The sequence below is a fragment of the Camelina sativa genome, chromosome 15 (genome assembly GCF_030686135.1).
Source record: "Camelina sativa cultivar CO46 ecotype springtype chromosome 15, ASM3068613v1".
NCBI classification, from domain to species: Eukaryota; Viridiplantae; Streptophyta; class Magnoliopsida; order Brassicales; family Brassicaceae; genus Camelina; species Camelina sativa.
In genome coordinates this window covers 29,576,425-29,592,733 of record NC_141894.1, presented here as the reverse complement: position 1 = coordinate 29,592,733, position 16,309 = coordinate 29,576,425, and the positions used below count along the sequence as shown (strand labels likewise).

Genomic DNA, 16,309 nt, shown 5'->3' with positions numbered 1-16,309 from the left:
AAGACTTATCTACAACTTTATATAGGTTAAGGAAATTTTTATATTTAGCTCTAGTCATAATACACTCAAATTAAAATCTTAACAACAAAAGATACTGAATATGAAATATTATAAAAGTTTGAAAAGGTTTTGGATTCTGACTGCCAAAAAAAATGAGGAGCGTGTGAGAGCAATGAACCTCGCCGTCCTTGGCCGACCATCTTCCTTAGACGCGCATATTGTGATGCTACATCATACACCTAAATGTTATTGTTATAAGTTCTAATTATTATTCTTCCCAATCCCCTCTAATATTTATTTATGTGTGACTCAGGATAATTAACCAGCATCTTACGCGGAGAAAAGTAAGTAATAAGTACATTCAATATTGGATTAACTATATATATATAATCTATTATAATTGCCAGAATGTTTAATGACTATAGGTTGTTTTACATAAAAATATGTTTCATCTATAAAACGATAGTTGTTTGTATTATATATACATTTACAATACTACCTCTATGAAAATAGATGTATATTTTTTTATATGAATATATAACTGAGTTTTGATTCAAATAAATAAAATATGTGATAATTTCCTGTTTAGTTATATTCAAATTTGAGAGGATTGATAATTTTCTTACTGATTGACTGAATAGTAATATTTATATTCATTTTTTATGAAGTAAAAATTGATTTTGGAAATAGAAATATGTTTGAGTTATGCTAAAAAATATTAAAATAATTAATAGAAATGAATTTAAACAAATCATTATGTCATTTTAAAAATGGTCCTCAATTAATATTTTTAATATTTGTAACTTATTATATGATTATTTAAGAAATTTATAGTGTCTTATACAATGTATTCATAAATTTATCATTTAAAAAAAATAAAAAATAAATTTAAAAATATAATCATTTACATATCATATTTGACAACAAGAGAATAAGTTGTAACAGTTCATAAAATATACAAAAATATGACAGTAAGGTTAAGAAGAGAAGACACGACTGTAGATTGTATTTATTCATTTTTTAGAAATTAAAAAATATTTTATGAAAAATTACGACAAAAAAACACAGATGAATAAAAGCGAACGAAATAACACGACTGCAATGTTATCTCATGGCAGTTAATCGTAAAAATTTGTTTAATTTGATGTGTGTAGTATTGATAATTATTAATATGCTTCCAACAATGAATGAGCAGGAAAGCTTGATTTATTAGGCGTCCAAGTTAAAAAGTTGTATTTGGTTTGATCCGTTTTTTTATTTGATCAAATTAAAACTTTAAAAAGTTTCAAAAAAAAATTTATAATATTTAAATTTTTTAAAAGTTTAAATATTATAAATATTAAAACTTTTAAAAGTTCTTAGCTTTTAAAAAGATTTTAAATATTATAATTTTTAAATTTTAAAAGTTTAAAATATTATAAATATTGAAACTTTTCAAAAGATTCAAATTTTATTTTTCGAAACCTTAAAAAATTTTAAAATATTATAAATATTGATGTAAAACATAAATTATCTTGATGATAAATCCACTCTAATTACTAATTAAAAAACGCCAATATAAAAAAAAAATCTCTTTGTTGGCGATTACGAAGGTGATTTGCTGCTTAGTTTGAATGTTCGATTTCGTTGTGATTGAGGGACGAGGAGCAGATCTCATTCGATCTCTGCATGTTCTGGATAGTGGGAATCAGATCAGAAATCTGATTTTCCCCGGTCAAAGTCTGGTTTCGCTGGCTACAGATCTTGGCTTTTATGGAGATTTCCCGGTGTCATCTGATCTTTATGATTCTCCCTGGTTGATTTCGATTCTGTTGCTCTGGGGGATTCGAAAATCTGGGATCGCAGATTGGGTTTTAATATCGGATGGGGATAGGCGGCTGTTATCGATAGCAATTTCAATCATGGGTTCCAAGGATTTGAAATCAATCATAATGGATGTGGATACGTTTTTGATACCATATCGTGATTCTCCTTCCCTTCTGATTGGGTTTTCTTTCGAGTGTGTTAAGAGGCTGATTTGGGGTTTTGGTAAGTATAGCTATTACTCATTTATTCCATTAAGGTTGAGAATAAATTCAGATTATGCATTAGAGGCGATGGGATATTGGTTGATCGTTTATGGAATGGTTGGGTTTGGCAGATTTGGTGTATCTCTGTCAAGGATTTTTTCGAGTTGGTGGTATGTTCAAGGCTTATTTAGGCGTGGGAATGAAGAATCTCTTCTCGGGCATTCTCTTTCTCATTTCGTTTTATTTTGTGGCGTGTTCTTTGTTTTCCTCAGAGAGGTTTCATATTCTTTGTGGTCTGCTTATCGTTTCTTTGGTGGGGGTTTTTGATGGCTCAAATGTCGCTTAACAAAGGCAAAGCTTCGTTGGTGCGTACTGAAACGGTAAGGATTGCTTCTTCTATTCTAGCTCAGAGGATCCAGCAATTCTCGATGACTTTCATTGGGCGTCTTATGAATCCGAATGTTCAGAGGATGGAATCTCTGTTGATTAATTTGCCTAAGATTTGGAAGATGGAAGACAAGGTGGTGGGTGCTGATTTGGGGCAAGGTTTATTTCAGTTTAATTTTGAAGCAGAGGAGGAGCTCCAAACGGTTTTGCAGAACAGGCCTTATCACTTTGATGGGTGGATGGTTTCTTTGGTGAAGTGGGAGCCGATCATCTCATCTACTTATCCCTCAACTATTAATTTTTGGGTGAAGGTCACTGGTATTCCAATGCATCTTTGGGAGGATGAAACTTTAAGAGCTATTGCTAAGAAGGTTGGTATCCTCAGGGAAATTGATGAGGAGTCTGGGAGTTTTTGCGTGACTGTCAATGGTTTCAACCCTCTTCTTTTCAAGTTGGTTGTTCCCTTTGCTACTGGGGATGAGATTATTGTGTCTCTTGAGTATGAGAAGCTTTCGGGATATTGTGATCATTGTTCTCGTCTTACTCATGATATGAGAGGATGTCCAGAGTTGCAGAAGGGATCCGGTGAGCAGGCTGTAGAGCAACAAATGGATAAGAGGGGTGGTCAGCGACAACAGCTCCAACCTAAACAAGGGGGTTATCATAACGAAGGTGGTTGGGAGAAGCCAAGAAAGGTTGTTAAGAGAGCTTTGGATTTTCATAATCAAGATCCTACAGTCGGTGATATGGGTCCTGTTAACTCTCGACATCATGAGAGAGCTTTTGGTCCGGTCTGGGGTCAGAACAAACAATCCACTGCTGGTCAGTCTAGTGGTTCTGGTGGGCAGCGAGGTTCTTATGCGAGTGGTGATTTTCTGGGTCAGGCTCCATCTGTTAATATCAACCGTAAGGGTTTGGGACCAGTGTGGCCTAAGCCGTTGTATAGAGCCAAACAGCAAGTCACTGATCAGCGGTTACAGGAGGATGAGAATTAGGATCACATAGCTACAGACTCGCAGTTTGGTTCGGTTTCTGGGGATGCTATTTCTGAGGGTTTGGTGAAGGATCCGGTGGATCCAGATTTCATGGAGGAGAATGTTGATTTTTTGGAAGATGGTGAGTGTCCGGAGGGTGGTGGTTTGATCGAGGGAGAGTTGGGTAAGGAGGGTGAGCTTCTTGCGAGACAGGGGACTGATCCTCAAACAACAAAGGATGATATTTCATCAGGTACCATTCTTATCTCGGCTCCGGGTGATATTGCTTTAGGATCTATTAATTGTGCCTTGGCTGATATCACTCTAGGGACTTCGCATAATCATAGGCGGAGTGTGAACGAGAAAAGTGTTAAAAAAGGAGTTACGGCTCCAAAGAGGGCTGCCTTGGCATTGGCTTCCCCCGGTAAACGATTGTTGGCTAAGGTCTTGTCTAAACCTGCAGGTGCAGGGAACAAACAGAAGGGGACAGGGAGGCAGGACATTTCTTTGCGTGGTAAACCAACGGATGGTGGTCGTCAAATCAAGAAAGGGACGGTGGCTCTCCCGAAACCACCGGCGGAAACGTGAAGATCCTTATTTCGAACTGTCAGGGCATAGGGGCTGATCTGACAGATAAGTATTTGGGTGAATTGTGGAAACAACATCGAACAGACATTTTAATTTTATCAGAAACTAAGAAATGTTTTTCTTATTTGCAAAAATTTCAGAATAAGTTTGGTTTTAATAATTTGTTTATTGTTGAACCCTGCGGAGCTAGTGGTGGTTTAGCATTATTTTACAAGGATGAAATAAAACTCTCAGTTCTTTATGATTGTGATCGCATTATAGATGTACAAGCGTTTTTTGGGCAACAATTAGTTTATATGTCCTTTATATACGGTGATCCGGTTCCCCAAAATCACGAAAAAGTTTGGGACAAGTTATCGGATATCGGGTCTTTTCGTGTTGATCCTTAGTTTATGATTGGTGATTTTAACGAATTGGTTGGCAATCATGAGAAAAAGGGAGGTGCCTTTTACTTCCATGCTCCGACATTGTGGGATGCTAGAATTCCCTTGTTATGGTGAACAATTATCATGGAGAGGTAATCGGTGCAATAACCAGGTAGTTCGTTGTCGGTTAGATCGGGCTTTGGGTAATGACGACTGGCAGTTATTTGGAAATGATTGGTTCTGATCATTGTCCAATTTTAGCAACTTGCCTTAAGACACATACGAGACGGAATAGGCAATTCCGTTTTGACAAGCGCTGGTTGGGAAAAGATGGTTTATTAGGGGCGGTTGAGTCAGGATGGAATCGTACAAAAAACTTCCGGATTCCGGGTTTTGTGGATAAGATAAAAAATTGCAGGAATTCAATTTCTTGGTGGCAGAAAAATAATATTTATTCTGGTCCAAGGCTCATTTCTTCCTTGAAGGAGGCGTTACAGGTGGCGAAAATGGATGATTCGATTTCTCAGGAGGAAATTCGGGATATAGAGAGGAAATTAAAAGAGACGTATTGGGATGAGGAATTATACTGGCAACAAAAGAGTAAGAAGTTTTGGTTACGGGTTGGGGATAAGAATACTAAATTTTTCCAAGCCTCGACTAGACAGCGACGGGTAAGAAATAGGATTATTGGTTTGTTCGATGTAGATAATGTAAGGAATGAATCGGTCTCAGGTATGGAGAATATTGCTAAAAGTATTTTGAGGATCTTTTTCGGAATTCGGATGTCCGAGGTGTTTCAGAGATGTTAAAGGAGATTACCCCTTTAATTTCGGATGCTATGAACAGAGATTTAATTCGGGATATTTCTGAAGCGGAAGTTCGGAAAGCCCTGTTTGCTATGCATCCAGAGAAAACTCTAGGACCTGACGGCATGACGGCTTTGTTTTTTCAATGCTTTTGGTCTTCCTTAAAAGGGGATTTAGTGGCTCTGGTTAGAGAATTTTTCCGATCATGTAGTTTTGACCCACATTTAAATGAGACGAATATTTGTCTTATTCCTAAAGTCGATCGGCCACAGCGGATGGCGGAGTTTAGGCCGATAAGCCTTTGTAATGTGAGCTATAAAATTATTTCTAAGGTTCTGTGTTTTTGGTTAAAACGGTTCCTCCCATCCCTGGTTTCCGAAACTCAGTTGGCTTTTGTTTCGGGTTGGTAATTACAGATAATATTTTGGTTGCGCAGGAAATGTTTCATGGGTTAAATACTAATCGAAGGTGTAAGTCGGAGTTTCTAGCCTTCAAAACGGATATGAGTAAGGCTTATGATCTTGTGGAATGGGATTTTCTAGAAGCGGTTATGGTAAAGTTAGGGTTTGATAGGAAATGGATTTCCTGGATCATGTGGTGTGTCTCTTCGGTGTCATATCAAGTCCTTCTCAATGGTTAACCCCGGGGTTTTATTAATCCACAGAGAGGTCTACGTCAGGGGGATCCGTTGTCACCGTATTTGTTTATACATTGCACGCAGGTTCTGATAGCGAATATTAAAAAGGCAGAACGAGAGAAGAAAGTAACGGGTATCTCAATCGCTCGCGATAGTCCTACCATTTCGCATTTGTTGTTTGCTGATGACAGTCTGTTTTTCTGTAAAGCAGAGGCGACTGAATGTCAGACGGTCTTGGAAATTATCAGAAATTATGGCAAAGCCTCAGGGTAAGAGGTTAATTTAGAGAAATCTTCTATAATGTTTGGCAAGAAGGTTCCTTCTGAGATAAGGGACCAGTTGAAATCAGTCATTGGTATTTCTAAAGAGGGAGGTATGGGCTCTTATTTGGGCATTCCTGAAAGCCTCCAAGTTTCAAAAACGAAGGTTTTTGGATATGTCAAGGATCGGTTGGATGACCGAGTCAATGGTTGCAATGCAAAGCTTTTATCGAAAGGTGGTAAGGAGATTATGATTAAATCAGTGGCTTTGGCACTGCCTACCCATGTGATGTCCTGCTATAAATTGCCGCAAGAGTTGACATCTAAATTAACGAGTGCTATTTCCACTTTTTGGTGGAAATCCAATGATAGGGCTCGTGGTCTACATTGGGTGGCCTGGGATAAATTATGTAAGGATAAGTGTGAAGGGGTCTAGGTTTCAGAGTCCTGGAACAATTTAATGATGCCATGCTTGTGAAACAGTATTGGCGGTTAATCCAACATCTGATGTTCTTAATGGCTCGGGTGTTGAAAGGTCGATATTTTAGAAATAAACACCCGCTAATGGCCAAAAAACCATAGAATCCCTCGTTTGCTTGGAGGAGTATTTTTTCGACTAAAGAATTGGTAGAATATGGAGTGTGGTGGGAGGTAGGTTCGGGTTGTTCTATTTCGGTTTGGCGAGATCCATGGATACCGGATATTCGTCCACGTCTAGCAACTGGTCGGGGAAGACTCTGGTTACCGAGTTTGATGGTGAACCATTTAATTAATCCTCTTATGAAGGATTGGCACTTGCCTACTCTGGAGGAGTTTCTGGATCCGGGGGATATACCGATTATTCAGAATATGACGGTCAGTAAAGTCCAGCAACCAGATCAATTAGTTTGGCATTTTACCAAGTCAGGGAAGTATACGGTTAAATCAGGATATCGGCTAGCCAGAGAATTAATGACGGAAGTCGAATACGGGCCGACTTGTACGGCCCTTAGAGCCCAGTCGTGGAAACTCGATGTTACCCCGAAGGTCCAACATTTTTTCTGGCAGATTGCTTCGGGCTCTCTCCCAGTGTTAGAACGGCTTGCGTATAGGGGTGTCCGGTGTGATACTCTATGCAAACGGTGTGAGTCTACAACAGAAACTATTAATCATGCTCTTATTGAGTGCCCTCGCTCGCGCGATGTTTGGTGGTGTTCACCGGTTTTGTTAGTTCCAGATGGCTTTCCATATGCTTCAATCTTTGCAAATCTGGATTTATTTTCTGGCGGGCAGCTTCTCAGTCGGGGGATCCTGATGTAGCTCTTCTTCTCCCCTGGATACTCTGGTCACTATGGAAAGACAGAAACAAAAAAGTTTTTCAGGGGTTAGAGGCCGAACCGATGGAGATTTTACTTCAGGCGACTAATGATAAACTACTATGGGAAGAGGCCAAATCTTACTCGAACAGTTATTCGCATACTACGCCCCTGTAGGAGGATAGGGGGCGTTTCCTCGATGTCAGATTGATGGTTCATGGAATGGTTCAGATCCTCTACAAGGTCTGGCGTTGTGGTATTGTAGTGATGAAAATTCGATGCTTCTTCTGGGAGCACTGAGTCAGAGGCGAGGTCCTACTTCCTTACATGAAGAGTTACAAGCTTTGATGTGGGCTATGGAGTCATTATTGGCGGCTGGAGTTGTCTGCCAGAGTTTTGAGACAGATTGTGTAGAATTGGTGGCGATGGTGCAGACGCCAGATGATTGGCCAGCTTTTTCGAATCTGTTGGAGGAGTTATTTTTGCTCAGATCATGCTTTCCTTCCTTCTCCCTGACCAGGATCACTCGAGAGCTCAACATCAGGGCAGATTGTCTAGCCCGTTCTTCATGTTCTTTATTAACTGAAACTTCTTTTGTAAACTCTTTTCCTCCGGTTTGGGCAATCAATCTTGGAGTTATCTTTTAATTTAATTAATGTTTGGTTGAAAAAAAAAACATAAATTATCTTATTTATCTACGTTTGTGCTTTTTATTTCTTATGAGCTGTAAAACATATTTTTGTGTATGATTTTATAGATGAGTTGATATTCTTTCATTAATTTTTTTATTTTTGGGTCTAAGGAAGGATGATTGACATCATAAGACCTTGATTTGATGTTTGAGTCAAGTTTTGGGGTTTAAATAAGAAAGATGGACGACAAACACATATTTTATAAGCTATACATAGGCATGACCAGGGTTACGGTTGTCACGGTTACAGTTTATTAACCATCAGTTATGGTTAGAAATTTTGTTTAATCTTAACCATAATCGTTGAATAAACGGCTAAACGGTTACGCTTAAAAAAGACGGTTCCAGTTCAAGCGGTTACGGTTATATACAGTTACGGTTATTTGATAATATGATATGCTTGATATTATTTGATGATATAATATAATTGATATTATTTATTTATAATTAATACTAGATAATGGCCCGCGCTGGTAGCGCGGGGAAATTTTTATATTATTTTGTTATTTGTTTATATTATATTTATGTAGTATCATTTATTGACATGTTATATAATATAGTACTATATGGTGAGTTTTGATTCATATTAATCTACTAATAGGTAGGCCTGGAACTACTATCAATACCCGTATTGGACCCGTTTTTCGGTTTGTATCCGTCCCGAAAAAAGGTACCCGCAACCTTAGAGTCGAGTGAAAGGTATAATAATTATATTATCCGTGAATAATGATCGAATATCGGATATTAATTTAATTTTTGAGCGTCCCATTACCCGTCTCATTACCCGTTTTATTACCCTACTCATAAATACACGTTAATATTTTGTAGAATAATGTTACCAGTGTGACGAAATATCTATGTAAATTTGGATTTGTTTGTTACAAAATAATAGTAGAAAATTTATTAATTCTATACATTTTATAAAATCATATATTTAATTACTTAAGGTCATACTCTGATTTTGACCCGTAGTTGGTACTACTATTTTGGTTTGGTGCAATATCAAATTCGTTTCAGTAAAGCTAAAAAACCCAACAAAATATGTATTGACCCGTGATTTGGTATTACAAATTGATGTGATTGGTATAACATATTATATATTAGTTTTATAGGTGAAAATTACAATTAGGTTATGTATATTATCAACATTATACACTTAGTATTGTTTATATAGTGAATATTGTGTATAAACAATTAAGTTTTAGTCAATTAAATAGTTTGTTATTATTTCCGAAGATTTATGAAATATTAAATAGAGTTTTATTATTTTGTAAACAAATCTAAACTTTTATTTTGTTAGTTATTAGAATAATTAAAATATTATAGCATTTTCATAATATGTCACATTAAAACTGATTAAATTTTTAACAACATAGCTTAAATAAGTATATAGATATATTTTAAAAATATAAACAATGTTGTATCCTAATTTTAATATATATTTGTTATTATTAAATGATTTCGATATGTAAATGTTTAAACTTAGTCTTATAAATAAATTTAAAATTTATAATTTTTCTAAATAGTTTGTTATTGTTTCCTAAGATTTCTGAAACAGTAAATAGAATCTGTTTAATTATTTTATTACATAATTTCGAAATTATTTTATTAAATAATTTTGAAATTATTTTATTAATGATTTCTAATCTAATAAATTAATAATTGCTATTTTTTGGGTAATTATTTTCTGGTTACAACAAATTAATATTAAGATTCTGTTATTATATTTTGTATTAAAAATACAGTGGTATTTTTTGTAATATCTTACATAAAGTAAGGTTATTTGTTTATAGGGTTGCTTAAATAAGTATATAGATGTTCTTATAGTGTATTCATATTTCTATATATCATATGATTCATATTAAATAAATAATTATTAGTATATTTTATTATATTTTTAAAATATTATAAACCAAGTAAGGATTTTGGTTTGAGAAGTTTCTAAACATGTGGATCTAAAACCAAATAAGTATATGCATGAAATTATCAACAATTGGGTGCATGTGTTGACTATGCTGGTCTTCTTGAATTTCACAAATTTTATGAGAAAAGAAATGATTTTGTTCTGGGAGTTAAATGGTTTAACAAGTTGTGTGGTAGTCTAAAAAAAGGTTTTTCAGTGGAAGAATGTGAATACGGTGACGAGGAAAAAGAAGAAAAAGAGTATAACGAAGAACTAGAAGGTAAAAGTAACGATGATAATTACCACAAAATTTGACAACAAAAATGACAAGAAAAAATATGAAGAATAAGAAAACATTGAATAAAAAAACAAGAAAACATAGGTGGTAGCAATCAATTAAATATGAAAACGAGTTAAATTCATGATTATAAAATTGTTTCGTTGGACAAAAAGTTCATTCTTAATTTTAATTACTGTTATTATTACAAACTAGGAACAGAGCATCACCATATGACATGCTCAATTGAATCGCATGTTTTTGTCTTCCTCACACGAATGGCGTTTATGTTTCGTATAAACACTAAATAATGCAACTTCACATTCTGCAGCAAAGGTTGAGTAGGATTAGTAGTTAGTCTTAAGGCGTCAGATAAATAAACAGCTTCTTAACCAATGTATCCTCCCAGATCAACAATATGCTCAAAGCACTCAAACATGGCCACCTAGAAAATGCATTTCAACAAGTTTAGTAAAGCTAATTAATCCATCATATATTGTATAAACTATGAACTATTAAGCCTAATTAAATGGCCTATATTTTAAACAGCTTAAGTATTATTTGCAAGGCTAATGCTGTAAGAGTTTTTTTTTTCTCAAATACAAAACGCAACTTCACATTGTCACAAAGGAGGAGTTAATCTTAACAGCTTCGTAGCCGCTCCTGCTTCATATTTTTTTATCAGACCAACAAGCTTTAGATCCTTCAGCTGCAACCGGCAAGTTCATAAAATTCTAAGTATTGAGCCTAAAGGTCTAAAAATCTGAAAATCTTCATCAAAAGTACATATACTAAAGCATACTAATCACAGAAGCAAACATGCAAACCGTAACAGTTGGACAAAGCTCAACGGACGACGACTTTTAAGGGTGGTGTAAGCACAACCGTGACCTATTCAACATCCCCCCCTCCCCCCCCCCCCCCTCCCCCTTAAGTTTCACCTCCTTCCTTTATGTCCAACGCAATCTCTACGAACCAAAATCCTCCCATCAAATGTATACTTACTAAACCGACTCTGATCAGTGCCAAAATTCACCATTTTAGACTCCTTGCGAAGCACGAAAAACCTGTAAAAACTCTTCAAGGGTTTCCAATGCGTCTTGGATAACTGATAACACACTATCATCAATCGCACAATACGGCTCTTGCCACAGAGAACTCAACTTATTTACTCCTCCCCATGAGTCCATATGTCTTTCAGTTTAATTTCTTTGGGCTCGTAAGCATAATTAAGAACAGTGCTCCAGACCACATGTCACAAAATCAGTTGCAGATGTAGGTTCGGACAGAAGGTTGGTCTTATTGCTGCTAGGAGGAGAGGTCAAGCTGCTACTTCAGCCGCCAAGGTCGACTAGAGTGAAAAAAACATAAAGTTTGTTTCTCGTTTTCTTTAATTTCAAGTTTTGTTTTATTGTATGTGGTTTCCTTTTGAACTTTGTTCTCAAATGCTAACGATTTTTCTATGATAATCTTTGTCTTCTATCTCTACGAAATTCTTATATAGTATACATTGCAAATTTTCATCACAAGTTTTGATTATTAATTGTTCTCTATCCGAATCATATATATAAAAGTAAGGTTTCACTCTCTCCTTATTGGTTGATTTTCATTTAATATTTTCTAATTTTTTAATTTTAATTTTTATTTTTTTCTAATTGTTTAATTGCTTTAAATAATATTTAAGACCTAATTAATACAAAACATTTCACTCACACATTAAAATAAAATTATAACTGAAATAAAATAAATTATGCATTAATCATATTCCACTACTCAACTTTATTCAAACACAATAAATTATAATTATAATTTCCATAATTCTAATTGTAACTTACATATTCTTATTATATAAATAAGCATTCTCTCTTTCTCTCATTCTCTCATTCTCTCATATTGGCATTATTTTATTTTCTCATTTTCATAATCTCTCATTCTCTTCCACTTCTCTCATTCTCTTCCACAATACCTCAAATCATTTTTTGTTTTTTTTTGTTTTTTTCGATTTTTTTTTCGTTGTATGTGTTACAAAAAACCAAATGAAATATCATTGTAAAATTTTAATGCTAAATTTTAATTTTAGAGACTACATGATATATTTTGATCAAAAAAAAAAAGAGACTACATGATATAGATTTTACATTGTTCTTATTTTTAAAGATTCATCCCGTTATCTAATTTGAATTATCATCTTATAAGTCAATTATTCTCTCCTCCTCTCCCACCAATATCAAATGTTATTATATCTCATATGTAAGAGCTTGATTCTATATTTTAATTTAGAAAGTATTATATATATTTATCATTGTTTTCAATTTTTATTTTATTTATATAAAAATAAAATATTTCTTTTATATTTCTTATCTTTCTAAGTAAATCATTCTCTCCTCCTCTCCCACCAATATCAAATGTTATTATATCTCATATATGTTGTAAGAGTTTGATTCTATATTTTAATTTAGAAAGTATTATATATATTTATCATTGTTTCCAATTTTTATTTTATTTATATAAAAATAAAATATTTCTTTAATATTTCTTATCCTTCTAATCTATTCATATTTATCCTTGTTATCAATGTGTAACATATTATACTTTGAATCAAATTATGGACCCACCAACACTCACTTTTAATTAAATGGGTTTTAATTTTAGAAGTTGGAAAAGTATAAAAATTTGTTTGTAACTCCCATAATAATATCATAGTAGTGTTCTCAATAAATTTAGTTTAATATAATAAAACATGTTAAAAATATATTAATATGCGTTGAATTGCACCTTTGTAACTCTCAAATAGTTATCTTTGATACATCAATTTCAGTATCTCTATATAAGTAAAAGACACATATCTCACTATAACCCATTAAGCCTCATGTTCTCATATTTAAAATGTTTCACTCTCTTCTTATTGGTCTATTTGATATTTCATTTTTTAAAATTTAATATTAATTTTAAATTAAACAACACATTTAATTATATAGGGGGGTGTATTCAACTTGACATTTTAAGTGATTTGTGTAAAAGTTACAAATCCTATGTTATTCAATCAAGGATTTTAAAAAGTCTCCTGAAATTAACTGTTATTCAACTAATGATTCAAAAATCTACTTTAAAATCCACTGTTATTCAAAACAGTTTGTGGATTTGGATTTTAATAAATTTTAAGGATTCTGGAGGATTTGAGAGGATTTGTTTAGTTAAAAATACAGAAATCCAAATCTCATGGTTTTAGGTGGGATTTGAAAGAATTTTATCATAAATCATATCAACTTCCTTAAAATCTATCAAAATTCCAAATTTCATAAATCCCATTAAGTCCTCCAAAATCATTATTTCAATACACCCCCCATAAATTAATGCATACTTTAAATTCATTATTTACTACGAAACTGTAACTGAAATTACATAAATTGTGAATTGACTTTTTATCTTTCATTCATTTTCATTTTTTTTTTTGACAACCATTTTCATTTAAACACACTATTAATTATAATTGTAACTCTTCTAATTTAATCCCATCACTTTTTATCCTATAAATGATCATTCTCACATCTTTCTCCACCATATCCCAAATCCTAAATATTTTCTTTGTTTTTGCATAGGTTGAAAGCCCAAATATGAGTTTGATTATATTTTTTGTTTACTAGATATTTTACATTGTTTCTTTGTTTTGTGTACTTCTTCTTTTCTTCTTTGTTTTTTTATATTATTTTGATTTAAAATACATATGTATTCTAATATGTATAATAAATTTTTGATGACCATAATAATATTTTGGTTATAATTATCTCATAATAAAGGAATCAAGCTAAAGAAAACATCTTAATTCTTTACTTTAGATGTTTTATTAGTTCTTAAAAATTCATGTATATTTATTTCATTCTTAAAATGTGAAATGTTATCATGAAGGAAATTTTTGTATTATAATTATCAAATCAATTTTTTTTACCTGTCACTTACATCCAAAAAAATTGTAATACATATATTTTAGAATAATAATCATTATATTCAGTTTGTGATTCAACAAATAATGATATAAAACCACTATTTTTTTAATTTAATTCAAATATGTACTTTAAAGATCTTATATATAAAAAACAAATTGATTTTTTATTTTCTATCTAGCTTTTTATTACAAGGATTAAAAATTATAACTAAACCTAGCAATATATCTTAAACTAAAGGGAATATAAAAAACATGTTTTTAATCGTATTTTAAAAATTTGATGCACTTCATATGGTTTTATAGGAAATATGTATTTTTTAACTTTCAGATTTTTTAACGAACCATAATATTAAACTGCGTATTTCGTCATATTTTCAAAAGGTTAAGTATTAACTAAATTGACTAAATGTCACCCCAAACCGCTGCCGTTCAAGGAATGCCAGTGGAGGTAGAGCCATGTAGTGATCACTATTGACTGGCTTAATCAACTAGGTTCTCGATCGAGACCCATTTCCAAAACCAGTCCTTAATTATCACCAAAATCCGTGACTTTCCGAGTTTCGGTGAAAGTAATGCGTACTACAAGCACCGGGTGGAGAGAAACTCATGTCTTAAGGTTCGTGCATGGTGTGGATATGAACCTCCTTATGGAGGAGGTAACCATCAACACATTGGTGATTGGTCACGCCACTACAGTTAGGCGTGATTGCACCTCGTCGACAGAAGGTTGGTCTTATTGCTGCTAGGAGGACTGGTCGTCTTAGACCTCAAGCTGCTGCTTCGGCCGCCAAGTCTGATTAGGGTTGTTTTGTGTCTTATTTACTTTGTTTTTAGGTTTAAATGTTAAGCTTCATACAAATCAAACTTGAAACAGCAAGTGCAGAATAGATTGAGTTGGTTGTTTCTCTTTACTTTTATTTGGAGTTTTTGTCTAGTGTTTGTGTTTCCTTTTGGACCATGTTTTGTAATCCCAAATATACTTATGATAATATTTATCTTTTGTGCATTGCAAATTTTCATCACATCAATTTTGATTTTCGTTGAGCTTTTTATTATTTACTAGATTTTAACCCGTGGTACACCACGGGTCTATAATTTATTATTATTTATAACTTATATTGTATTTGTATGTTAAATTGTGATTGTTTTGTAAATAAATGTAACATCCGCGAACCAATTTTTGTAAATTTGGTGTGGGTGTCGATCGACACCCTTGGTGGCATCGATCGACACCATGTTTTTCCGGTTTGGTCGGGTTTGATTTAATTGCTGATTGGTTCGGTTTGGTTCAAGGAAATCCCTAATTCGTGTTTTAAGTGTCTGAGACGAATGAAGGGTTTCAGAAAGTCTCTTTGGTCGCCGTTGAGTGGAAAGAAAGAGAGAAAAGAGAGAAAACGTTCTTGAGATTTTCTGGGCTTGTTCTTGGAGATTTTGGAGAAATCTGAGGCAGTAGAAGTGTTAGCTGTTGCTGGAAATGAAGGGGGAGCTTCTGGGGGTGTTGTTTTCCACGTTTCTTAATTCAATCTTCCTGTTCTTAAGGTGAGTGCTTGACCATGGTTGATCTAAGCATGAGATCTCCTTTGTTTTTGTGTGATTCCTTGTTATTTGTGGTGTTTGCTTGCTTGGGTACATTGTATTTGTGATTTCTAGTGAATTCCGAGAAAGTTAGACGTGTTTGGAGTCGATTCTGTGTTGATTGGAATCGGAGTTCGTCGCTGAGTTTCGCACAGATCGTGTCTGCAGAAGAGGCATCGATCGATACCACTTTTGTGGAGCATCGATCGGCACCGTCTCGAGTAGCATCGATCGGCACCATTCCAGCATCGGTCGGCACCAGTTTCTGTAGCATCGGTCGACACCGATTGAGCATCGGTCGACACTAATACCTGCCGAGTCTTATTTTCCTGGTTTGATGTATTGATTGTGTTATTGTTGTTTGTTGACTTGGGAGTCTCATATGCTTGTGTGTATAACCCAGTAGATGGGAGGACGGCCTCACTAAGTATTTATGATAATACTTACGCATCTCAATTGTTGTTTGTGATGTGCAGGTAAAGGCAAAGTGTGATCGTGGAATCAAGGCGATGATGAAGGGATGTTCTAGAGGCTTGATTGATTGTGGTCTAGCTGTTGTTAGGTTGCTAGATTAAGTCATTGGAACATTGTAGGATGTT

General features: G+C 34.0%; 1 protein-coding gene across 2 annotated transcripts; it reads left to right on the top strand.

Moving 5' to 3' along the window:
• Nucleotides 1-1,516: 1,516 nt before the first annotated feature.
• LOC104747689 (uncharacterized) lies at nucleotides 1,517-4,199 on the top strand. 2 transcript variants are annotated; one of them, XM_087489591.1, is made up of 3 exons: nucleotides 1,517-2,028; nucleotides 2,141-3,623; nucleotides 3,834-4,199. In XM_087489591.1, the coding sequence occupies exon 2, from the start codon at nucleotides 2,336-2,338 to the stop codon at nucleotides 3,389-3,391; it is 1,056 nt and encodes a 351-aa protein (XP_087345717.1). In that variant the 5' UTR covers nucleotides 1,517-2,028; nucleotides 2,141-2,335; the 3' UTR covers nucleotides 3,392-3,623; nucleotides 3,834-4,199. The 2 variants fall into 2 exon arrangements, with proteins under 2 accessions (XP_087345717.1, XP_087345718.1); XM_087489592.1 differs by having other exon boundaries at nucleotides 3,699-4,199.
• Nucleotides 4,200-16,309: the final 12,110 nt, after the last annotated feature.

Bases quoted from the DNA above. Each gene is read 5' to 3' on its own strand.
- LOC104747689 (XM_087489591.1), top strand. From the start codon at position 2,336: ATGGCTCAAATGTCGCTTAACAAAGGCAAAGCTTCGTTGGTGCGTACT.